This window comes from Prionailurus viverrinus, chromosome B4, assembly GCF_022837055.1.
Source record: "Prionailurus viverrinus isolate Anna chromosome B4, UM_Priviv_1.0, whole genome shotgun sequence".
In the NCBI taxonomy this organism is placed as follows: Eukaryota; Metazoa; Chordata; class Mammalia; order Carnivora; family Felidae; genus Prionailurus; species Prionailurus viverrinus.
Genome location: NC_062567.1, coordinates 133139059 through 133164954, shown reverse-complemented (window position 1 = coordinate 133164954; position 25896 = coordinate 133139059). Strand labels below are relative to the sequence as shown.

At 49.6% G+C, this 25896-nt stretch overlaps 1 protein-coding gene across 1 annotated transcript in view; it reads left to right on the top strand.

Moving 5' to 3' along the window:
* ARFGAP3 (ADP ribosylation factor GTPase activating protein 3) overlaps positions 1 to 25195 on the top strand; it is a 55569-nt gene extending 30374 nt beyond the window's left edge. The window contains exons 10-16 of the mRNA XM_047866822.1: positions 1557 to 1685; positions 2368 to 2490; positions 8761 to 8892; positions 14548 to 14671; positions 15510 to 15600; positions 22570 to 22691; positions 24120 to 25195. Coding sequence (XP_047722778.1) covers positions 1557 to 1685; positions 2368 to 2490; positions 8761 to 8892; positions 14548 to 14671; positions 15510 to 15600; positions 22570 to 22691; positions 24120 to 24137 — 739 coding nt within the window. The 3' untranslated portion in view covers positions 24138 to 25195. The remainder of the gene's footprint in view (positions 1 to 1556; positions 1686 to 2367; positions 2491 to 8760; positions 8893 to 14547; positions 14672 to 15509; positions 15601 to 22569; positions 22692 to 24119) is intronic.
* The last annotated feature ends 701 nt before the right edge of the window (positions 25196 to 25896 follow it).

The following is a 25896-nucleotide window of genomic DNA, read 5'->3' as shown; positions in this document are numbered from 1 at the left end:
GCCATCCCCGCGTTAACGGGAAGCCCAGGTCGGAGAGCAGGTGCTGTTGGTGGCGGTAGCCTCGGTCCCAGCCAGATGCTGAGGAGGAAAGTTCTCCCGTCTCACATCTTCCCAGTGGATCGTTTTCTTCCCGGCCGTTCATCTTCTCCAGAAGAATCTGCCGCTCCAGTTTTATCCGTTCGTGGTTTTCGGCAGATCTGTGGTCTTCCTCCAAAAAGTTGACGCAAGAGTATCATTTATTTTCTGAGTGATAAAACTGGGGACGTGGTCAGACCCTGCTCTGTAGGAATAATGGTAAAGAAAACAAAACTACCAGATTAAAACAAAACAAATCCTGACTGACTAAGGAAGGAAACAGCAGCAGTGTTATTTTTTTTTCTGTTTTCTGTTTACTCTTTTTTTTTTCTAGTAAGAAATTTAGTTGTCATTCCCTGTTACTACAGGAAAATGTATTTATATTATTATGGAATTTACACGGTGCCTTTCTTATGAGAAATTCATGAGATTTTGCACAATTTTATGAAACAGATAATAGCTTAGAATTCCTGATAACATGGGTATATCACCTTTCAGGGCCCCCAAGTTTTGTTGCTGTCTTACTAATATAAAATACTCTTGTTATTGCGTAGTTTTCTTTATGAAAAATTAAGTATTTGTAACGTTTTTAGGAATCTGAGAGCAAGGGACAGTGTTGGATACCTCTTTTTACCCCTGTGGTACATCATTTGTAACAGGTATTTGATAAACAGATGATTAGTGTCTGACGAGTAGCACAGAAGGAAGGTTGGCTAAGAAATGACTGCTCTTGGAAGCCTGATTCTATAGCGGTCCTCTGAAGAATCTTTTGCAATTAAGTAACTCCGTCTTAATTTATATATTTGGTTTTTTAAAATGCTTATTTATATTTGAGAGAGAGAGAGAGAAAGAGAGCTCAAGCAGGGGAGGGGCAGAGAAAGAGGGAGACAGAATCCGAAGCAGGCTCCAGCCTCCGAGCTGTCAGCACAGAGCCCCGACGCGGGGCTCAAACCCACGGACCGTGAGATCATGACCTGAGCTGAAATCAGACACTTAAACCGACTGAGCCACCCAGGTGCCCCTTAATTTAACTACTTGTAAAGTCAAATGTATGTGCAAACCAATGCAACTAACCTCATACTTTTGCTATGTAATGCAAAAAGTATAAATATTAGCTCAAGTAAGAAATTCTGCTTTTTACTGTGCTATGTAGACGTAATCTTAGCATATATTACGTTATTACGCGGCAGGTAGTATATGATGATGTGATGATTAATACATGATGATAGGTGATATGAACTAGAACAGTAAGGTAGGGTCAGCAGCAACCAAAAAGCAGGTGTAAACTCATTCAAATTTTCTTGAACATCTACTCAAAAAAGACCTTTAGGGAAACAAAAAGCCAATTCGCCTTCATAGTTGTTAATTATGGAAAGAAGCACGAAGCTCAGATTATCAGCGACGTGTTTAATTTCACTTAGTGTTTTAACTTGAGAACACAGAATTAAAGCTAAATTAAGGAGCCTTTGGTTTTCTGGCAGCGTTTCATCACTGCGATTAGCCTATAAGGATCTTGAGATTCAAATGAAGAAGGACGAGAAGATGAACATGAGTGGCAAAAAAAAGATAGAGTCAGAGAGACTCGGCATGGGGTTCGGAAACTGCAGGAGGTACGTGGCTTCCAGAATTTAAACGTTGCTAATGGCGCATGGATTTTCCTTATTGGCGTCAACTGGGAAAGTATTTTCTCATGATTCCTTCCTTTCTTCAATTGTTTTACTCCTCTCTAGTATTCAACCTAGCATGAAAAGTTCCAAATTGAGTCAAAGCAAAAAGGAAATAGGCCTGACTCATTGTTAAGCGGATGCTGCAGACAGAGCTAATATGTGTGACTGCATCTTGTGTAATTAGTTCCAGTCCTCACAAAGGCCCAGTATTTTTTGATGCTTATGCCAAAAACTATATATGCTGTTTTATTGCTCATGTTTTTAACCCCACTAACGTTTTTTTTTTTTTTTAATTTTTTTTTTTTCAACATTTTTTAATTTTTTATTTTTGGGACAGAGAGAGACAGAGCATGAACAGGGGAAGGGCAGAGAGAGAGGGAGACACAGAATCGGAAACAGGCTCCAGGCTCTGAGCCATCAGCCCAGAGCCCGACGCGGGGCTCGAACTCACGGACCGCGAGATCGTGACCTGACTGAAGTCGGACGCTTAACCGACTGCGCCACCCAGGCGCCCCTACCCCACTAACGTTTTTGTTGAAAGTATAAAACGTTTATTCTTTGGTGAGCACAAGTGTCTTCCTGAACTGATATAATTCCTCTCCATTTTATTCTCTGTTTTCTCCAGTGGTATTTCACATTCCGTGACTTCAGATATGCAGACCATTGAGCAGGAGACGCCGATCATAGCAAAATCAAGAAAGAAGTACAGCGATGACAGTGGTGACCCATATTTTACTTCCAGCTCAAGGTAACCTGCCCCAAATCAGCCTTAAAGCGTTGTTTTAGAAAGTGGTCATTCATGTGGACCTACTCGCTTATTTGCATGAAGAGCAAATACAAATCAGTTTACTTCATTGCTTTTACAAGCTTTGGCTGGAGTCAAGGGTGTCCTTTGGAAAATTACTGGGGAAAGATTCATAAGTGGACAATGCCTGCGAGATGTTTATAATAAAATCAGTGACCAAGAGTTGAAAATAGAGTAGGAACTTGCAGGGCGCCTGGGTGGCTTAGTTGGTTGAGCATCTGATTCTTGACTTTGGCTCAGGTCACAACCTGAATGCAAGCCCTGTGTCGGTTAGCACAGAGCCCGCCCGGGATTGTCTGTCTCCGTCTCCCATTTGCCCCTCCCCTGCTTGCGTGTGCTCTCTCTTTCTCTCTCTCTCTCAAAAATAAATAAACTTAAAAAAAATAAGAAGTAGGAATTGTGTTTATCTAAGTGTGAAATTGGAGAACGAGGCAAGAGCCCAAAGGTCCGTATCCTTTTGTTTCAGAACAAATAGCAAACACTATTTGTGTGTGTGTTATCGATTCGTGGAAAACACTAGTACACTCTGAAGGCTCTCAGGGTCAGCTAGGTGCCGGTCCTTCAGCCTCCACCGTCAGATTGGGACCAGTTGCCTAACTTCGGTGTGAAGGCAACCGTGGCAAGTACCACGGTTCAGGTCCAGGGGCCTGAAGGGCAGGGAGAACAAGTTGAGACTTGAACTGACTTACCGTGTGAGGTTCTTCCAAGAACCTGACCCGTACAGGAGAGTCCTGCTAAAAAGGCACCGTGTAAACCTGGGCTGTGAACTGGAGGTGAGCACCAGCTGAGAACACAGGGGTGAGAGTGTAGACCCCGGGTCAGACGGTCTGGATTTGAATCCTGGCTGGGCCACTTAGTGACTGTGTGACCTTGGCCAAGTCGCTCAACCTCTCTGTGCTGCAGCTTCCGCATCTGTAAGTTAGAGATGCTGGGGTCTGCCTCACTGTGTTGTGCGATGGTAGATGAGTTGATGCAAATGGAACACTCAGAATAGCGCTTGACTATTTGTGTGATGTTTAGCTGCGTTTATGACATAGGAGTTCAGTTCAAGAGACGTGACTCAATCTAAATGTGTAATTACTGTGGTTAGATTCTTAACTACGCCGAGGGCCACCTTCCAAGTTTGGAGCTCGGGAAAATCGAGTGTGTGTCCATCAGTCATGGGCGGTGCGTTGAAGGAGGCTCCGTGGCTCACGTCTGGAAGGCCGTTACTGTCGTCTGGCGGTTACTTACGCAGGCCTGAAGCGGTTTCGTATCTACATGGGATATATGTTTCATATACATACGAGATACACATACATGTTAACTATTAACTGGAAGCTGATTGTGACACACATCCTCCCAAAGTTCATAGCTTAGTACTCTGCCTAAAAAATTCTCCTCACACTGCTTCCCATTCTGTCAAGTCCGGATATTTTACCAAAAAAAGTTACTAGGTTAGTGGTGTTCCCTGTCAGTTACAGGGATGGTTTTGCACCTGTTGTGAGTCACTTGTATAACACACCAGGTGTGGTTTACACAGAGGCAACCCCCCAATCATGCCTTTCAAAAGTATTTAGGGGCGCCCGGGTGGCTCAGTCGGGTGAATGTTCGACTTTGGCTCAGGTTGGGATCTCGCGGTTTGCGGGTTCAAGCCCCGCATCGGGCTCCGCGCTGTCGGCACAGAGCCTGCTTGGGATTCTCGCTCTCTCCTCTCTCTGACCCTCCTCCACTTGTGCTTTCTCTCTTTCTCTCTCAACATAAATTAATAAACTAAAAAAAAAACAAAACACATAAAAATATCTACATAGGGGCGCCTGGGTGGCTCAGTCGGTGAAGCTTCCGACTTCGGCTCAGGTCATGATCTCGCGGTCCGTGAGTTCGAGCCCCGCGTCGGGCTCTGTGCTGACAGCTCAGAGCCTGGAGCCTGTTTCGGATTCTGTGTCTCCCTCTCTCTGCCCCTCCCCCATTCATGCTCTGTCTCAAAAGTAAATAAATGTTAAAAAAAATTTTTTTTAAATTTACATATATTTTCTACAGGATAAAATTAAATTTCTAACTTGATTTAAAAGCTGCATGCATGTGAGATCATTTCTGATTTGCTCTTTATTTTTTTCATTAATTTTTTTAATGTTTATTTATTTTTGAGAGAGAAGAGAGTGAGAGACAGAGCGTGAGCAAGGAAGGGAGGGCAGAGAGAGGGAGGCACAGAATCCGAAGCAGGCTCCAGGCTCTGAGCCGTCAGCACAGAGCCCGATGCGGGGCTCAAACTCACAGACTGGGAGATCGTGACCTGAGCTGAAATTGGACACTAACTGAGCCACCCAGGTGCCCCATGAGTGCCTTTTCTAGCCTCCTTGGTTGTGACCACTGCTGGTAGAGAACAAGGGAGCTATTAGTACTCTGGCGACTGACGGATCGTAAACACAGCCTCCAGGAGAGCCAGCCTATTAGCTCCATGAGCAGCCTGCACTGCTTCCGAATTATTCATTAGCCCTTTAGAACTTGAACATTATAAATTATGAAATAGTGCTGTTTCTATGAAAAATAAAATCCACCATATCTGGGATTTTTCAAATTGAATTCCATTATGTTCAGGATATAAACAGTGTAATTATATACGGAGTACAAAATAATGAAACTAGAGTGATTTGCTCAGCCTTATATAAGCAGTCAGCGTGGCCTTCACTGGGTAGATGGTTGTCTACAGCTGTAAATCAGATATGCACTGTTGGGGTACCAAAGGATTGCAAGGAATGTCCTCAGGGTTGGATGAAGACAGAGTGAGAGCAAAAATACAAGTGAAGAGCATTGAGAACCAGGATCTAGAAACCAGAACATTAGAAAGTCAGTAAAGGGACGCCTGGGTGGCTCAGTTGGTTAAGCCTCCCGACTTCAGCTCAGGTCACGATCTCACAGTTTATGAGCTCGAGCCCCGTGTCAGGCTCTGTAATGACAGCTCAGAGCCTGGAGGCTGCTTCGGATTCTATGTCTCCCTTTCTCTGCCCCTCCCCAACTTGCACGCTCTCTCTGTCTCTCAAAAATAAGCATTAAAAAAAAAAGTCAGGAAAAATGTGGAAATCAAGACTGCTGTGTTTCTAAGGTCAGGCAAGTGCCCCACAGCCATCAGGCATCAGTTAGCCCATCCTTCCAACCGATGGGACAGCTGTCTGCACCCCCAGGGCTGCTGCTCACCTCCCACATCTGTCAGAGCACAGAGAGCCCACGCCCACCTGCCCCACACTTAGAATGCTGTCCAGTGCTCCTGCTGACCAGTAGGATCCAAGCAGAATGGCTTTCTCTCTCCTGATTTTTGTTTTTTAATTTTTTTTAATGTTTTTTTAAAATTTATTTTTGAGACAGAGAGAGACAGAGCACGAGCAGGGGAGGAGCAGAGAGAGAGGGAGACACAGAATCTGAAGCAGGCTCCAGGCTCTGAGCTGTCAGCACAAGGGGCTCGAACTCACAGACTGTGAGATCATGACCTGAGCTGAAGTCGGGCGCCCAACTGACTGAGTCACCCAGGCGCCCATCTCCCTCCTGATTTTTGAATAATCCAGTCATTGAAAAAATCCGACACGCTTATATTCCAAGATAAGCACTTGGACTTATAAGAATGAAGAATATTTCCTTAGAGTGACACTAAATCTGCAAAATCCTAAGTCCCAGCAGCTCAGAGTTGCGAAGAGTCTGGAAGTTCCAACCACCCCTGCCTGGTCCTTCCCACCCTCATGCCCCCAGCATCCTCTTGGTGAGCATCCTCCAGGGGACCATGCTGCCCCTCTCCCCACCCCACTCCTCCTCCTCCTCCTCCTCCTCCTCCTCCTCCTCCTCCTCCTCCAGGCAGCCATTCTGTCCTGGGGCAGCTCTGTGAGGAATGATGCCTTTACTTATGTACCTTGCTGGGTTTCTGAGCTCAGATCAGCCAGGCCCGTGAGAGCAGGGGCTGGATGTGTCTCCTTGCCCTGTGTCCCCATCTAGCAGAGCACCGGCTCCTCCTCGTAGATGCTTGTTAAGTCGTTTCTAAATTCCTCATCGACTTGGTCTTAACTCTCTCGCTTGGACCTTTACAAATAAATCTCTTGAATAATTGAAGATCACCTTCAGGCCAGTGTGCCTCCCACATCTGGCAAGCCCCCTTTCTCTGAGCCACTTAAAAGTCTGCTTGTCCAGGTCTCTCCTCCACAGGGACCGCTTGTCCCTGCTCCTCCAGGCAGAGCCGGGGCTCGGGCCCACCTGCCCATCAGCCACCAAGAGAGCCTGGCCTGTTTCTCGCTGAAACACGGATCTACTCTGAACCTGTGTCTTCCTTACACGGAAGAGAAGGCTAGCGGAAGGAGATTTGTTCTTCAGGACCTCCTCGCCAGAGAAGGCAGAGCCCCTTCTGGAAATTCTGCTTTCTCTCTATTATCCACGTAAAGCCACACCATCTCCTTCAAATAGCAGGTTTATCCCTTTCGCCTTTTTTTTTTTTTAACCCAGAAAAAGTATGTTTGTTCTTAGCATTTCCAACCTCCCAACTCTTAGCTCATAGGGGCCCTTGGCCTATTTTTTCCTGCAGGTTCTTGCTGCCCTCTTCTATTCATCTTTGGTTACAGGCCCCTCTGACTGCCCAGGCTCTCCGTCTTTGTGCGACTTCTTGTGACATCCGAGCTCGGTGTTCACCATGTATCCCATGCGCGTCTTTTCTTACTCTGCAGAAAGCCAGGTGACATTTTTGAAAGAAAGCCTCTACATTATCTTCCATCATCCTTCCTTTCTCGAGACCTAAGCCTTGGAATCTGCCTCTGCTGAACTTCTTTAACTCCACATTTAAGGAGTGGGGGGCGCCTGGGTGGCTCAATCTGTTAAGCATCTGATTCTTGGTTTTGGCTCAGGTCATGATCTCACCATTTGTTAGATCGAGCCCTATGTGGGCCCTCTGTGCTGCCAGCACAGAGCCTGCTTGGGATTCTCTCTCTCCCCCACTCTCTCTCTTTCAAAATAAATAAATAAACATTAAAAATATAAATAAATAAAAGGAGCGTGTCTCTGGCAGGGCTCTTTTCCATCCGAAGCTGTTGTGAATTCTGACAAAGCACGGTCACTTCTTAAGGCTCTGGCACATCCACCTCGCCTCTGAGTCTCTGTCCTGTTCCAGGCAAACCCTGCTGCTCGTGGTCAGAGATTTTTCTGTCACCGTGCAGGACAGGAAGCTGCCGTGGAGCTTTGCTCTCTGAGCAAGGCCCGGCTCAGGGGTACTCGGCTGGTGAAAGAGTAAACCCACCTACAGGCCTACAGATCAAGTTCACGTCAAGCCCCAGGCTGGAAAAGCATCCGCACACTGGTCCAGCCATTAGCCATCCACAGCTTTGTATCTGACTCCGCCAAGAGGCTAATTAGCACCATTTACATTAAGTGGTCAGGGCTGTCGCCAGGCTTACCTGGCAGGGACTGCCAACAGGGAGCTCCTCGAGTGGGGTTTTTGTTGCAACTACCTGATTAGGCAGAACTAGACCCAGAGAAAGCAAAATACGTAACCTGTGGTGAGTAAAGACGCTCAAAGGCATCGTGTGCTATCCGGATGGGCTAGGTTATACTGCACTGACAAGTATCCACCCCCCCGCCCCGGCCCCCAACCCCGTCTTAAAAGCTTAACACGGGGCGCCTGGGTGGCGCAGTCGATTAAGCGTCCGACTTCAGCCAGGTCACGATCTCGCGGTCCATGGGTTCGAGCCCCGTGTCGGGCTCTGGGCTGATGGCTCAGAGCCTGGAGCCTGTTTCCGATTCTGTGTCTCCCTCTCTCTCTGCCCCTCCCCCGTTCATGCTCTGTCTCTCTCTGTCCCAAAAATAAATAAACGTTGAAAAAAAAAAAAATTAAAAAAAAAAAGCTTAACACAACAACGGTTTATTTCTTGTTCAGCTGAGGGTACAGGTGATTGTCCAGATTACCTGTCCTTTGGGTAACACCTTGATCTTCCAGATGGATGGAAGCTTCTCCTGCCTGAGGCTGGAGCGCCTGGAAAACCACCTTATCTTTCATGTGGCACAGGAAGAAGGGACTGGGCGAGTTGAGCACAGGCACTTTAAAGGCCTTGGAAATGACTCTCCTCACGCCTGCTTCTGTTTCATTCGGCAGCTCTCGTCACATGGCCACTCCAACTGCAAGGCCCAGGAAGTGTAGCCGCCGTGCACCCCATGTGAGCGGACATCAGTAAGGTCTCCCAAGTCACCATGTCCCTCTTTTTCATACAGGTACTTTGACGAGCCGATGGAGTTAAGGAGCAGTTCTTTTTCTAGCTGGGATGACAGTTCAGATTCCTATTGGAAAAAAGAGACCATCAAAGATACGGACACTATCCTGAAACCCACGGGCTATTCAGACAGGTATGAACAGAGAACAGTGGGATTGTAAATATTGAGGCCATGGGTCTCCAGGGAAATTCTCTAAGACTAGCGAATGATTTTATTCTACTGTTTCAAGAATATTCTTTGCATCCTGGTCTGTTTTCTGACCTTACAATCTTGCCTTTCCCAGAACGTCCTATAAATGGAATCATACGGCAAATGGCCTTTTTAGACCGGCTTCTTTGACTTTTCGTAGTGCATGTGAGACGCTTGTCATGATGTTCCTTCCTCTTCGTTGTTGAGTTGTTTGTCCGTTCACCTGTCGAACAACTACCTCCAGTTGTTGATTATGAATGAAAGACTTTACAATCTCCTGTCCAAACCGGACAAAAGTGCAGGGAGACCTAGTAATACGTTGGGACAACAGGCACAGCCTGGGATTATGCTGGGTGACTGCAGTCTGTGGCCAGCCTACTGATTTTGTGTCCTGCGTGATGCGGAACGGTGTCTTCCGTGCATTGCAAACAGTGCCCTCAGTATTCACCAACTTACCTCCACAGGGAGCTGAAGATCAGAATGCTGGGTCTGTTTAAATAGGAAAATTCCTTCAAATGTCGGGTGCTTTGGATATTTACTCATGTTTTTTTAGAATTTTCAGGCTTTTTTAAATGGCCTGAAATCCTTTTACAAAATTACTACTGTCAGCTTTTTAAAAAGTAAAATGGCATTAGTATACATTATAAATGAGAAGTGCATTTGCCTCACCTCAAATTAGTTTAACCTATTTGGGCTGGGGTTTTTTTTGTTTGTTTGTTTTCATTTTGTGTGCTGGCAACACTTAAGATCTGTACTCCTAGCGAATTTCACGTATATAACACGGTATTACTTTCTCTGGTCACTCTGCCTACTTTACATCCCCAGAACTTACTCATCTTGTAAATAGAAGTTTGTACCCTCTGAACATCTGCCCATTTCCCCTACCTTGAAGGCTGTGGGAAAGAAACACCATTCCACACTATGAGTTTGACTTTTTTTTTTTTTTTAATTTTAGATTCCACCTATAGGAACAAAATCGTGCGGTATTTTTCTTCTTTGTCTGGTTTGTTTCACTTGGCATGATGTCCTCCAAGTTCATCCGTGTTGTCACAAATGGCAGGATTTCCTTTTTTTAATGGCTGAATAATGTTCCACTGTATATATATTTTCTTTATCCATTCATCCATCAACAGACATGTATCTTGGCTATTGTGAATAATGCTGCTGTGAACATGGCAGAGATTTCTTCGAGATACTGATTTGTTTGTGTCAGATACAAATCCAGAAGTGGGATTGCTGATCAACTAGTAGTTCTATTTTTTATTTTTTATTTTTTAATTTTTTAATATTTATTTTTGAGAGAGAGAGAGAGAGAGAGACAGAGCGGGGGAAGGGCAGACAGAGAGGGAGACACAGAATCCGAAGCAGGCTCCAGGCTTTGAGCTGTCAGCACAGAGTTCGATGTGGGGCTTGAACTCATGAACTGTGAGATCATGACCTGAGCCGAAATCAGACACTTAACCGACTGAGCCACCCAGGCGCCCCTCTGTTCTTAATTTTTTGAGGGACCAGCCTCCATACTGTTCTCTGTATGGCTCTGCTAATTTGCGTTCTCACCGACAGCATACAGGGGTTCCCTTTTCCCCAATTCTCCTCCATACTTACCTCTTTTGGTACTTGCCATCCAAACAGGTGTGAACAGAGAACAGTGACATCTCATTGTGGTTTTGACTTGCATTTCCCTGATGATGAGTGATGTTGAGCATCTTTTCAGATACCTGGTGGCCATAAACTTCCTTTTTAGAACTGCTTTTGCTGTGTTTCATGAGTTTGGGTGTGTTGTGTTTCCATTTTCATTTGTTTCAAGATATTTTTTTATTTCCCTTTTGATCTCTTCATTGACCCCACTGGTTGTTCAGGAATGTGTTGTTTAATTTCCATATATTTGTGAATTTTCCAGTTTTCCTCTCTCCAATCACTGATTTCTACTTGCAACCATTATGGTTGGAAAGGACACTTTATATGATTTCAACTTTCTTAAACATAACGTATGATTTAAATTTATTTTGTGACCTAACATATATTTGTCCTGGAGAATGTTCTATGTGTGCTTGAGAATGTGTGTTCTATCGCTATTGGATGGAGTGTCTTGAATGTGTCTGTTCATTTGGTCTAAAATGCTGTTGAAGTCCAGTTTTTCTTGATTTTCTTTCAGGATGATCTGTCCATTATTGAAAGTGGGATACTGAAGTCTCCTATGTGATTACAGTACTATTTCTCCCTTCTGATCTGTTAATATTTATATCATATATTTAGGTGCTCCAATATTAGGTACATATATATTTATAATTGATCATATGTGTGTGTGTGTGTGTATATATACACACACACACACACACACACACACACACACACACACATTTATATAGTTATATAATGACCTTTGTTCCTTGTTACAGTTTTTGGCTTAAAGTGCACTTCATCTGATATAAGTGTGGCTATCCCTGTTCTCTCTTGGTTTACATTTGCGTGGAGTATCTTTTTCAGTCCCTTTACTTTCTGCCTATGTGTGTTCTTCAAGCTGAAGAGAGTCTCTTGGAGGCAACATGCCATTGGACCTTGTTTTTTAATCCATCTGGCCACTCAGTGTCTTTTGGTTGGTGAATTTAGTCCATTTATGTTTAAAGCAACTATCGATAGGTAAGGATTTACTAATGCCATCTTAGTAATTGTTCATTGGCTGTTTGGTGGTTCCCTTGTTCCTTTCTTCCTCTCTTGCTGTCTTCCTTTGTGAACTGATGACTTTCCATAGTGGTATGTTATTATTTCTTTCTCTTTCTCTTTTGTGTGTATACTATAGATTTTTGCTTTACGATTACCATGAGGCTTACATAAAACATCTTATAATTATAGCAGTCTATAAACAGCCTATAGCTGTCAGCACAGAGCCCGACGCAGGGCTCAAACTCACGAACTGCGAGATCATGACCTGAGCTCAAGTCGGATGCTCAACTAACTGAGCCACCCAGGCGCCACGATAACAGTCTATTTTAAGTGGATAACAACTTAACCTAGATTACATACAAGAATTCTACCTTTTTACTCTACCCCCTTTACATTTTATGTTTTTGATGTCGTAATTTACTCCTTCTTATATTGTATATCAAGTAATAAATTAATGTAGCTGTAGTTATTTTTACCATTTTTGTTTTTTAACTTTTACACAGAGGTAAGTGATTTATATACCACCATTGCAGCCTTCAAGTATTGTGAATTTGACTGTACACTTACCTCCATCAGTGAGTTTTATACTTTCATGTTTTTGTGTTACTAATTAGCATTCATCAGTTCAGCTTCCAAGACTCCTTTTAGGATTTCGGTGACACAAGTCTCTTGGTTGGCAGGGTTTGCTTGTTTGTTTGTTTTTCACTTCGAATATATCCTTCCCCTGTCTCCTGGCCCTGCTAGGTTTCTGCTGAGAAATCTGCTGATGGTCTCCCAGGGATTCCACTGTACATGATGAGTTTCTCTTCTCTTGTTGCTTTAAAAATTCTTTTTCGGGGGGCACCTGAGTGGCTTAGTCAGTTAAACATCTGACTCTTCATTTTGGCTTGGGTCATGATCTCACAGTTTGTGGGTTCGAGCCCCGTGTGACAGTGTGGAGCCTGCTTGGGATTCTCTCTCTCTCCCTCTCTCTGCACCCCCACCCCCTGCCTCAGAAAACAAAAAGAAAAAACAAAAAAACTTAAAAATTCTTTTTTTCCCCCCTTATGCTTTACCTTTATTCCCATGACCTACTCATTCCATAACTGGGGGCCTGTATCTCCCTCTCCCCTTCACCCATTTGGCTCATTCTCCCACCCCCCTTTTGTCTGACAACCATCATTTGTCTGTGTCTGTATTTATACTTCTGATTCTGCTCTTTTTTTGTTTATTCATGGGTTTTTTTTTTAAGATTTCTTTTATGAGTTGAATCGTATGGTATTTATCTTTCTCTCTTTTTGTCTTTGATTTTTAACAGTTTTATTATAATGTGTCTTGGTAAAGATCTCTTTGGGTTGAATCTCTTTGAGGACTTTTGAGCTTCGTGTACCCGAATGTCCATATCTCTCTCCAGATCTGGGAAGTTTTTAGCTGTTATTTCTTGCAATAAGCTTTTTGCCCCTTTTGCCCTCTCTTCTCTTGATGGGCCTCCTGTAATGCATAACTTAGTTTCTTACAGTGTCCCATAATTCATATAGGCTTTCTTCACTCAGTTTTACTCTTTTTTCTTTTTTTCTCCTCTGACAGGATGATTTGAAATGACCTGTCTTCGAGTTCACAAATCCTTCTGCTTGACTCAGTCTGCTGTTGATGTCCTCTGTTGTATTCTTCAGCTCCACAGTCTCTGTTTGGTTCTTTTTTGTGATTTCCGTCTCTGTGTTGAACTTCTCACTCTGTTTGCGTGTTATTTTCCCGACTTCGTTGAGTTGTGCGTGTTCTCGTAGGTTGCTGAGCTTCTTTAAAACAGTTATTTTGAAATCTTTGTCAGCCGATTCTTTGGGATCGGTTATTGGAAAATGACTGCGTTCCCTTTGTGGTGTCGCGTTTCCTTGATTTTTCGTGCTGCTTGGCGTCTTGTGTTGCTGTCTTCGCATTAGAAGAAGAGTCACCTCCTCCTGTCTCTACCGACTGGCTTGGGATGAGAAATGCCTTCACCAGCAGCCCTGCTAGGGATCCTGAAGCTTTCTCAGACCTTTTCTATGGAAATACCACTCTATTTTCTATTTCTATTTCTATTTCTATTTCTATTTCTATTTCTATTTCTATTTCTATTTCTATGCCACTCTATTTCTATGGAAATACCCCACTTCCCTTTTGGGGCTGGATTCTTCAGATGAATGCCGTCTCTCAATCCCACAAGGCCAGGCCAGGTGCTCGAGCCTCCTGTGTACTCTCCCTTGGTGCCCGGAGATGCTCCTTTGTGTACTTCCTCCCAGCCCCAGAGCGGGCTGGCTTTCTGCACACGCTCAAAGGCTTGTCCTCGCCGTCTGTGGGGGCTTGTGCGGGGAGCCGACTATGAAGGTGGGAGATGTGTGGGTGAGGTGCACAGAGCGTTGGAAGGCATCCATGGGCCAGCGGGGGGCTCCACGGGCAAAGTGTCCCCAGCTGCTTGTGAGCAGGCTTCCTCGTGGCGTCCACAAAATGGTCGGTGGGACCTACGTGCCTTTGAGTTCTGAGCCCTGGCTGCTGTGCTTCCAGCCTCTCCCAGCCCCTAAGCCATGCAGATCACCTCAGTACTCCGGGTGGGGTGGGAAAGAAGGGGCATTTTCTGCAGTGTCCCACCCAGCAGGGGAAGTCGGGCTCCCACTCACCAGCCTCTCACTTTCCCCCATGGGAGATATCGCAGGCCAGGGGGCTCTCTCTTGGTACTGAGCTGTGCCGCCCGGGGAGAGGGGTGACTCAGGGAAGGTGAAACTGTGCCTCTTACCCTCTTTCTTGTGCCCAGTCTTGGATCGTTTTACTCCCAACAGTGTGTTGGAATCTCTCTGCTGCACCCCTGCGTCCTGTCTGTGGACAGTTGTCAAAATCAGTGTTCTGTAGGGGGACGATGGTAGAAAACTCCCTACTTCACCGTCTTGCTGACGTCGCTCCTGTTCTGCCTGTTTTTAATTATAGACCTACTGCCCGCCGTAAGCCAGACTATGAGCCAGTTGAGAACACAGATGAAGCCCAGAAGAAGTTTGGCAATGTCAAAGCCATTTCATCAGATATGTACTTTGGACGACAAGCCCAAGCTGATGTAAGTGTCCAGAGAGTTTGTGTGTGAGCCCTATTGAGCAGGAAGCGAGCAGGGACCTGGGAGCCAGGGGAGGAGGTGATAGGCGCAGAGTGGGAGGGACTCAGACCGTGAGAGGCCCCTGGGCCCAAGGTGATGGAGTCGGGACTCAAACCCAGGTCCTCCTGACTCCTCTCCCTCACTGCCCCAGCTGGAGAAGAGGCTAGAAGGTAGGGACCGTGTCTCACGTTTCTCTGATTTTTGATACAGCTGTAATTTACTTAACTTTTTAATTATTATTAATGAAGTTAAATGGTGTATATAGATATGTTCGGGGAGGGTATATAGATTTATTTTCAGGTTGTTGCCTCTCGCCTTAGAGGAGTCTTGCTACACAGAAGGATCATACGGCAATGGAGAGGCCTAAGGTTTTTTCTGATGTCGGGGTGCTGGTGTGCTTTTGCCAAAGCTCTCGGAGTCGCGTGTCACTGCCAGGTTTCTTGGGCGACACAGGGAGCTGCTTCCTAAAGGCACTGAGTCTGTTTTGTAGCAACAGAGCTTTGCCCGGCACTTCAGGAGCTTAGAGTTACCACTTGCTCTTCCCACCCCCTAAAAGCTGCCTTATTTTAAAGCTGGCAACATTTAAGTCTACTTTGAAAGTCACGGAGCAGAGCCCATGTGGGCAGCCGTGCAGTGGCCTCTGCTGGCCGCTGGTGGGCACAGCGCCGCGACAGAGGTGCCCTGCTGCTCTCTGGTTCCCCTGCCCTGAGCAGCTGTGAACCGACAGCTCCTCGCTGATTCTTTTTGCAGAATTGCTCACAGCCTTTGGAGCCTGATGTTTCCTATTCCTTGTCTTCTCTAGTATGAAACCAGGGCTCGGCTGGAGAGGCTTTCGGCGAGTTCCTCCATAAGCTCAGCAGATCTGTTTGATGAGCAGAGGAAGCAGACGGCAGGTAATGCGGGGGCGGGGCTGCCAACAAGGTTGGTGCCCGCCGTGTCTACGGCGTGAGTACGTTTTCTCTGCATAGAACTTTTTACTTTTCCAAGATCATCCGCAACCGTCACGTGATGCTCTTACCCCCTCTGTGAACAGAGCAGAAGTTACCGTTTCAGGCCTGGCGTGTGAGGAGACCGGGTCAGGACATTTAAGCGACGTCCCCGGGTTGCCAGAGAAGTCATCTTCCTGGAACATGTTTCCTGGTCCAGTGCAAAGGCCGTGTCCGATTTGTGTGGTATCACAGCCCCGCGGGTGGACGGCCCTGGGCTCCTAGCTGTCACTGACCGCTCCCTGCCTGAGACCTTGAGTGTTTCATGTCATTTTCCAGTCTTCCCAGATTCCTGCTCTGTGAAGCGGGTAGATGCTACATCCCGCGCAAGGTGGCACTGAGGCTTAAGTGAGGTACTATGTGTGAAGTGCCACCTGGGTGTCTGGCACCCAGGGGAGACAGAGGCAGGTAGAACAGGGGACTTCACCAGGCTCAGTCTTTGAGGGAAGGCAGAATGTGCCTGTGGAAACAGGCAGGTGCAGAGGAATCTCCTGTCTCCCCAGCCCTCTTAGGGTGCAGACCCCATGGACGAGAGATGCCGGGGAGCCCCAGGGAGTGCACCTCAGAGCATGGGCCCATCCTGGATGTCCAGAGCCGAGCCGGTCTCTGCTTGTGCCTCTGGGTCCCTGAGCCATGACTGAGTCCTACCCAGGCCTCAGCCTGGCCAAAGGCGACGGGAAGGCTGTGTGTTCTTCCTTCGTCACAGCTCGCTTTAAAGGAGCGGTGTCCTCTGAAGTCACTTCAGGAACCCACTCGGCGGGAGAGCCCAGGGGGAGGGGACCTCCAGAGCCAAATGCTCCAGGCCCAGGACCACCTGCTCCCCCTCGTCCCCAAACCTGGAGGAGCCAGGCCTGGGCACAGGTGACCAGCATGGGCAGCTGCAGAGAACAACTGTTTTCTGAGTACAGCGAGAAACAGCCTCAAGAGAGAAGGTCGTGGGACAGACCCGAGTGCCTGGAACCTTCAGTGCTGGGGTGTGGGGGATGCTGGAAGATCCACTGTGGCCCTCAGGTTCAGTAAGCACACCAGGCTGCTTGCTGCCGTGGGGTGGGAAGGAGCTCTCCACCCAGGGGATGCAGGGCCCCAGGGGCAGGTGGGGGCCAGGGCCTCAGCTGCTGCAGGCAGGGGTGCTCGGTGGGGCTGCGGCTCTCCCGCCGCTCTCTGGGCTGCCTTCTGCACCGAGTCCGGGTGGGGCAGGGTGGCTCCTGGACTTGTATTCTTACCTCTTGTCAGGACTTCCTCCTGTGGCCGCCTTCCCAGGTGGAGGGGTGCTGGCCCTGCGCCCTTCGGAGGGGAGCAGGGGAGCATCCCCACAGCCCCGCCTCCCCCCCCAAAAGGGTATCAGGTCAGCCCCTCAGAACCTCAGGTGTTGAAAGTCGTCCCCCCACAACCAGCTGTGTGTGATTTTGTAATTCAGGTTATCGGAAGTTTCACTCTGAAACCCTGTTTGTTTAAAAAAGGAAAAAAAACCATTTGGAGATCAAATGAAAACCCCTTCCAATTGTTGAAGGAAACTTGTGGCCGGCCCATGTGTGCTTTCCTGTCCCCTTTCAGAGAACAAAGGTTCTTTAATTGTTTGGGCCCTGTGTGGGTCCCAAACTCAGGGTCACAGAAAGGGTGCCACCCCCCCCACCCCCCCGCCGACCTTCGTGCTCCCTCCTCCATCCAAGCCCACGGCTCAGACCGTGGTCACCCTCGCTTGGCATCTTCCATCAAGCGCATCATAAAAGTTGCCTTCGGTAACGACCATAAGTGTAAGTGCATTGAACAACTCTTATTAAATATTTACTTTTTGTCAAGAGTGCATTTCGGCAAACAGCAAAAGCTGGTTAAGAGACTCTTCTGGGTTTCTTACCTTAGAAGCTTTCCCATCTGTGAAATCTCAGTCATTGAGGAGATCATGGTATACTTTATAATTTCATTGTGGTGGGGGGACTGGGGAATGACTCGAGCTTCGAAATGCCTCCTGGCGAAACAAAATGCTTCCTGGGGATGTGTTTAATCCAGCAGCCTGGACATTTGTCAAGGGCCCTTCCCTTTCAGGATACCAGAAGGACCAGATGAAAAACACACACAAGCACCCACCGCCAGCCTGGCATAGCGCCGGTCCCTGTGGCCATCCTCCCAGAGCAGGGTCAGCTGGGGGAGGTGGGACTGCCATCACCCGGGTCCTGTGTCAGGAGGCAGCCACTCAGGGCACTGAATGACAGAACAGAGGCAGCTCTGGGAGAGCAGAAGCTCCAAGCCCAGTCTGTCCCCTCGGGGTTTTTCTTTTGAGAAAATGACTCTGGTTATTTGAATCTGAGCGTGTCCACCGGGAGGGCCAGAGACGCTGAGGCCCTTGTCTCCTAGGCCCCACTCACTCGTTTGCTCCGTGCACCTGTTTGCTTTGTCCCCTTGGGGCACCTTGGCTGCTCGCCTTTCCTCTTACTCAGGCCCGCAGTCCAGGCATGCGACCTCTCGCATCTCGGGGCCCGCAGATCTCCAAGCACTGGCCTCAGTCTGCAGCCACGTGATTTTGTTTGGTCAGGCGGTGAATGTGTTTGTCACAGCTGCGCCGTGGCGTCGCCGACCCGGAGTCGGCCGCCGGCCGGAGTCTCGTCGCTTGGGCACAGGGCTGCTGGGCAGGTGGCAGAGAGGTCACTGCCGTGCTCTGTTCGTTATTAAACTCGTTGCTCGTGTCATGTTGGAAACCCTTTCTTCTCTCCCTTCGTCCCCATTTCAGGGAAACGGGTACATGACCGTCTACTGAAAATCGATAGTTTGAGGAGCCGGGGCACCGTCCTGGGCTCCTCGGTCTTCCGCAGCGCCACCCTCCCACCTCCTGCAGCTACCCCTTCTCCCTTCTCCGGGCTGATTCTACCCAGAAGTCTCTGGTCGGCCCAGGTTTCACATCCTGCCCTTGCTCCCTGCCGCTTGGCTCTCAGCTCCTGTGGGCCTTTCCGGGCTCAGTTCCCAGCGTTTTCCTGCTCCAGCCCTGGGTGCATGCTCTGGGCATCCTCTGCTGTCACCAGGGTAGAGGCCATCTGATGAGCCCCCCTCCCCCCCCCCAGACTGGACCCTAAGCCCTTCGGGGACAGGACCTGTCCGTTTTCATCTCCGTCCCCTGGCAGCTGGCATGCCTGGCACAGGGAAAGCCCTCAGGATGCGTCTTTCGAGTGAACGAACGGACGGGTAATGAAGGAGCCCTGGAAGCCGGGGTGCCGGTCAGCGGGTCCCTCCGCCAGCTGAGCGCGGGAGCCACAGTCGTCACTGTGCTCGTGCCCCTTCCAGCACAAACAGGAACGTCCCCTGCCCCAGCCGGGATGTCACGTGGCCAGTGTCAGGCGCCGTGTGCACGTTGCCGTGGTTCCTTCTGTGTGGAGGTGGCCTCCGAGGCTTCCACCAAGAGACGGCCCCATGGGCCCCCATCTCGGGTGACTGTGCAAAGCGGACCCCCTGCCGGCCCGTGGCGGGCACAGTGAGGTGCTAGCACGGTGTCACTTGGCTTTCCCGACTGATACAGGGCCTCCACGCCAACCACTTAACGTGGCGTGGCTCGGCTGGCCCCGTCCCCTGGCCTGGACACTCCGGGGCCTCTGTGTCTGTCTTGCCACCTTTTCGGTTGCTTGAGCCAGAAACCTGGGAATCAGCCTTAATTTCTCTCTTTCCCAGCCCCCAGCTGCCAGTTGGTCCCTAAGCCTCCTCGGGACACTCGGACTCACCCACCCCACTGCCACCAGCTTCGGCTCGGCCGCAGCCACTCGTGCCTGGACTGCCTCGGTGGCCTCTAACTGCTGGCCGAGCTCTCCCGGTGCTGTTATCGGTTGATTGTCTGCCTTCCCCAGTAGGCAGTAAGCTCTGGAAAAGCACGTTTGTGATGATGTCCTCAGCACCAAGCCTGCTGGGGGTGTAATGGGGACAGATAGATAGCAGGGAGACCGGGCACCTGACCTAGACCATAGGTCAGGGAGCCTCTTCCTGAGGAAGCAGCTTGAGCCGTCATTTCCTGAAGCCCATTGTGTAGTCTGAGCGCACCGGGGCTCTGCTGCCCTGGGCGGCCCTCAAAGGAGACACGGCACCCAGATACGAGAGGAGGAGGGAGACCTCACAGACACGGGAGACCTTCAATCAGCTTTCACAGGTTTGCAGGCAGCAGACCTACAGGCGGAGGGCGGGAAGCCACCTCCCTGCCAGAGACCTGACACCCGTTCCGGAGTTGGCAGGCTGCTTACACTCCCAGGACTTAGATGGATAGTGAGGATTAAGTAAGGAGTAAAGGTGCACGATAACAGAGGCTAAATCAGATCTGAGTTCGTTTCCCTCTTACATGGGACTCTGGGGGGGCAGTTCAGGACATGTGCTATGTTCCCAGATGCCAAGGACCTAGGCCCTTCTCCTCTTGTTGCTCATGATCTCCTCTCCATACTTCACCTCATGCCCAATATGGTTGCTCCAGCCCTAGCCATCCCATCTGCATCCCGGCTAGCGGGAAGAGGCAGGGAAAAGGGCAGGCGTCAGCCCTGGATGGCACTTCGGCTTACATCCCATTGGCCAGAACCCTGTCACCTGAACACACCTTGTTGCAAGGGTTAGAATTTGGGAGCTCTGTACAGAGAAGGGGAGGAGAGGAGAGGAAGGACTCTAGGGGATGGGCCGCCATCTCAGGGCACCTGGGGACTGTACCTAGTCAGTGAGAGATCATGGTCCCAGAGCTGTCCCGCCTTAGCTGTGCTCTCTTCTTTAAGTGCTTCTCAAGTTGGAGGGGCGCCAGGGTGGCTCTGTCGGTTCAGCGTCCAGCTCCGGCTCAGGTCACGATCTTGCGGTTCGTGGGTTCGAGCCCCGTGTCGGGCTCTGTGCTGACGGCTCACAGCCTGACTCCTGTGTCAGATTCTGTGTCTCTCTCTTTCTCTGCCCCTCCCCTGCTCATGCTGTCTGTCTCAGCTTCTCAAAACTAAATAAACATTTAAAAAAATTTTAAAAATTTCCCAAGTTGGAAACTTGTAAGTGGAGGTGCTTCTGCTAAGGTCCCTCCTGTGACCTCTGGTCCAGACCTACCCAGCCACTGTGGACCTCTCCGGGTAGTGGCGCAGCCGTGACCCTGCCTCTGCACCCTCAGGATCTCATACTAGCTTCCTGTTTGCTGTGAAGACCCATCTGCAGGCCAGTAGCAACACTGGTGAGCGGCCGTGCTAGGATTTGAACCCAGATCCAGCGTCCAGGCTGGGCCTCCACTCTTTTATTGGCCAAGGCCTGCAAAACTTTAAAAAGTCAGCTGGAGGGGTGCCTGGGTGCCTCAGTCGGTTGAGCATCCGACTTCGGCTCAGGTCGTGGTCTCAGCTCATGGGTTCGAGCCCCGTGTCGGGCTCTGTGCTGACGGCTCAGAGCCTGGAGCCTGCTTCGGCTTCTGTGTCTCCTTCTTTCTCTGCCCCTCCCCTGCTCACGCTCTGTCTCTCAAAAATAAAATGTTTGAAAGAAATAAAAACAAAATTAAAAATGAATAACAAGTCAGCTGGAGGCAGAGAGGGGAGGAACCCGCACCGGCGGCCCCTCCCTGCATGGTGGGCACGGGAGCCGTGCTGGGGATCCACACTGTCCCTTCTGGGCGGCGTCCGTGTGGAAAGATAAACACACCCATTCCGTTTTTTCTTGGAAAGGGAACTGGCTTCTGTTGCTTAAGGGGCAGGTGGGTGCGGCTGGGTCGTGCGGGGGTGGCTGGGCTTGGCACCCTAGGACCTGCAGGGTTTGGGCTCGCTCACAGTCACGGGGCCCCTCCAGCGTTCTGTCACACCTCTGTGACGGAGCCTCAGCCCGAAACCCTGGCTGTCTGCTCCGGAGCTGCCGCCGCTCAGGTGCGATGCCGCCGCTCAGGTGCGATGCCGCCGCTCAGGTGCGATGCCGCCGCTCAGGTGCGATGCCGCCGCTCAGGTGCGATGCCGCCGCTCAGGTGCGATGCCGCCGCTCAGGTGCGATGCCGCCGCTCAGGTGCGATGCCGCCGCTCAGGTGCGATGCCGCCGCTCAGGTGCGATGCCGCCGATGCGCTTCCCTTGCACTGGTGGAAATAGGCTGATGTTTCCGCCGGCCGCCAGAGCCGAAGCAAAGAAATCCCACTGGTTCTGGCCTCAGGAAGCAAGGTGGGGGGTGAGCTTGGCTCCGGCTCAGAGTCAGAAAAGCCTCAGAGAGACACCTGTGCGTTTGGCTCCCCTCCCTAGTGAACCTCGTTCTCCTGTCCTGCAGGCTTCCCCTGCCCTGAGTGGCGGGTGACAGAGACAGCGGCCACTGCGGTGCCTTATCCCCACCGGCAGCCCCAGAGCAAGCAAAGGCTCCTCTCCCTGAGAGATACAGGAGTCCCAGGAAGGCTCTGATCGGCCAGGCCTGGGTCACACGCCCACCCCTCTGGATGGAGTCCACGGGGCTCCCCAAGAGAAGGGAGGAGGGCTTGTACCAAAAGCGCAGGGCGGGGGGGCTGGGGGGGAGGATGTTGAGCACTCAAAACCTAGAGATGTCCGCCCATCTGCCATTTACTGAGTATTTACCTGTCAGATCTTGTGTTCAGAGGAGGAACCAGGAGCCCAGAGAGGGTGAGAAAGCTCTCCAAAGACACACAGCTTAGAAGAGACAGTGCCAGTATTTGATCCCCTGGTGGTCCCAAGACCCAATACGACATCTGCTCTCGTACGGGGTCTTACAGCTAGTTCAGGGTGGGGCTGGCACTGAAACAGGGTCCTGACCCCACCGCAAGGTTCTTCTCCCTTCCCCCCAGCTGCTGCCTGTGGGAAGCGGGAAGCGGGAGGGGAGGGGATTCTGTGCCCTCTAAGGTCATGGAGTGCCCTGGGCACCGGTTGTGCCGCCTGTCGCCACGGTCCAGTGACAAACGGCATCTGTTCTGTGTGCAGGAAGCTACAACCTCACGAGCGTGCTGCCCACTGCGCCTGACATGGCCCAGTTTAAGCAGGGAGTGCGATCCGTTGCTGGAAAGCTCTCGGTCTTCGCTAACGGCGTCATGACTTCCATCCAGGTCAGTGCCCCGGGGGTGACAGGAACGGAGTGGGGTGGTGGCTCCGGCGTGGAAAATGCAACTTGGACCGCTCTTCACCTGCCGGCAAATTCGATTTCCTGTTGTTGACTTATATGTCTGCTACGGTGGAACCCGGGGCGTCATGAAAACCAGAAACTGGGCTTTTATTTTTGCTTTAAATGTTCTCGTTGACGACTCTAGAGGAATTGTTACAGGAATTGATCGTATGCTGCGCTTCTCTCCTGTGTTGGAACAGAGAAATAGGAAGAAGAAAATAAAAACTGCCCATGATCCCGAGGACAGCTTCTGTTACTGTTTCGGCATATTTTATTTTAGTACTTGATTTCTATGCACATCTTCTTAGAACTCAAAAGGATTCGGCTGTACAGATGATTTGACATTCTCCGTGGTGCTCTGCTGTGAGCGTTTCTGTGTAATTCTTCAGAAGCTACCTTCTGTTGAGCGAAAATGCAGAGCATTTATTTAACTCTTCCCTAATTTGGGGATTTACGTGGTATTTCGGTCTCCGAAATAAGGCAAGGACGGGGCATCCTCGCGTACCACCGCGGAGGGCCATCGCTTAAGGCTTATTTCGTGAACCTTCTGGTGTACGTGCTGTTGTTCTAGGATGCTGCTACTAACGCGAAAACGTGGCCACGGGCGGTAGGACCTAATCAGTGCGGCCTCTGGTGCCTCTGAAGGGGCTTCCCTGCTTGGGGAGGGGGTGGGGCGGCCCCCACTGAAGAGAATCCCCTCCGCCCAGAGCTTCCTGCTGTTTTGGCTGCTGTTGAGAACAACCTTTGGTTACAATTCACGGGGCTCTTTTCATGTCCCTGAGGTCAGCTGAGCCCACATCAGTCCTTCCACGTAGGTGACATCCATGTTTTAGGGAAGGTCATCCCCCCTTTACAGGTTACCCCTCTTTTATACCTTTATTTTATAGATGCAGAATCGGAGGTACGGAGGTTAAGTTGCTTCTGCGGGATCGCTCAGCTGAGCCAGAATTTCAGGGTTCAGACTCCACTTGTGTCACACCTGCCTCCCAGAGAGAGGCTCCCCACTTGGCTCCCCACCCCCACCCCCCAGATGCTTTGCGCCCCTCCCCACACACCCTCCCACAGCGCGGGAGCCGCAGGTGGCCGCGGGGCTCAGGGACAGGATGTCCTCCTGTCCACGGCCCCGCCCACGCAGACCTCGGCATCAGGAAGCCCCGGCTGTGGCCACGCCCCTTCCAGTTACTGGGCTCTTGGAGGGGATGGATTGGGGGGGGGGGGGGGGGTGCGGCGTACGTTCCAGATGCCAGACAGACAGTCGGTGTTCCGTGTTCACTGCGATGTCAGTTTGGGAACGCTGAGCGTTCGGTGCGCGTGAGAGGGAGAAACCGGCGCTGAGCGCGAGCAAACGTGCGTCTTGCTTCTCTCTCGCCAGGATCGCTACGGTTCTTAGCACCCACGCGGGGCCGCGCGTTTCCAGAAAGGCCTCTTGACGTGAACCAGTGAGCACGTCGCAGACCGCAGTGAAGACCAGACAGTTTTGCAGATTTTTCTGCTGCTTTTTCACATGGTATACATGCATTCCTGATTTCTAATATCTCCTTTGAGAAATTCTCATTTTTGATGTAGGAGAAGCTTTATTGTAATTTCTGTTTTGCGTTCCTTCCTGCCCATGCGCTCCTTTGGGCATATCTGTGTGTAGCCTTGCTTTATTTGTGTGGAATCTGGTTCCAGCAGCTGGGGGTCTGGAGACAAGGGCTTCTCCCACCTCTGGGGGGCTGAGAGCCTTCGTTCCGGGACTGGGGGAGGGGGTCTCAGTGCCGTGTGACCTGTGGGCTAAGGGCTACCCCAAGCAGCGATGCTCCAGGGGCCCGGAGAAACCAAATTCACCAACACACGTTTCATTCAAAAGGGAGCAAAGAATAAAAACAACAGACCAAAAATGTCTAATTTGGCAGGTTGCTTCATTTGTATTGCCACATGTCACAGTGATTTCAAAATAATGTTTAAAGCCGTCTGTCCCTTTGTATGATCTGTGAATTCAAAAATAATTTACAGTGAGCACTTTTAACAAGGCTAAGCTTCTGCATTGCCAAGGGAATTAATCTTCGGACACGGTGTTGCTGTTTGAATTTATGGGAGATGTCAGCTGAGAATCTCCTGAGTGTGTTTACGAACCGACATAGTGGACAGAATTTAAAATGAATAAGGTAAGAAGACAGACCCACGGGAAATATCTCAGTACAGGGGAGAACAGTAGTTGTAACTGGGTAGTTTTGTTAATATTTTTTATCTTAATCTTGGTTTTCAAAAAATTACAGAATGTGTATAAATGAATAAAGAAAAATAATTTGGCTGTGTTTTAGACAGCGTTAGAATATATTGTTCAGCACAGTAAAATATATTTGAAATCTGATGAACCAGAAATGTGGTTTCAACTGAATATTTTGTGAATTTTTCTTAAAAGATCAAATTTGTAGACTTCTAAATATAATAAACCCTTGCAGCAGATCGTGTTGCCTATTTTATTTTATTTTATTTTTTGCAAAAGCCTTTGTAATGAATCTTGTAAATCAGGGCTCATGATATAACATTGGCATGCATTTGAACTACGATATAATTAGAGATGGATCTGTTTTTCATGTACGTTTGGGGCCTGATGTGCAGCTGTCATTAACTGAGGTGTTGTCCCCAGGGCAGTGGCAGGTGGGGTGTCCTTGCTGAAAGTGAGGATGTGCACAGTGGCATGTCCCGAGCCCAATGTGTTGCTGTAACAAGATACTACAGTCCGGGGGCTTAACGGCTCTGGAGACCAGAAGTCCAAGATCAAGGTGCCATCAGGGGTGATTTCTGGAGAGAACTCTCCCCCTGGCTTGTGGAAGGCCACCTTCTCTTCTCTGCCCTCATAGAGGCTGGGCTCTGTTCCTCTCCTTACAAGGGCACCATTCCTGTGGGATCTGGGCCCCACCCTTCTATGCTCACTTCACCTTAACTACCTCCTTAAAGGCCCATCTCCACGTAGAGTCACATTGGGAGTTAGGGCCTACACACACGAATTTTAGGAAGACACAATTCCGTCCCTAACAGTGTCCGCAAGAAATTTCCACACTGGGTTGGCCCTGCTCCAGCCAGGCCGGGGCCTGGGCTCATTCCACATCCAGGAAATCCTCCTGGATTTCCTGCCCAAGGTGGTTCGCTTGCTCTAGCTCTGA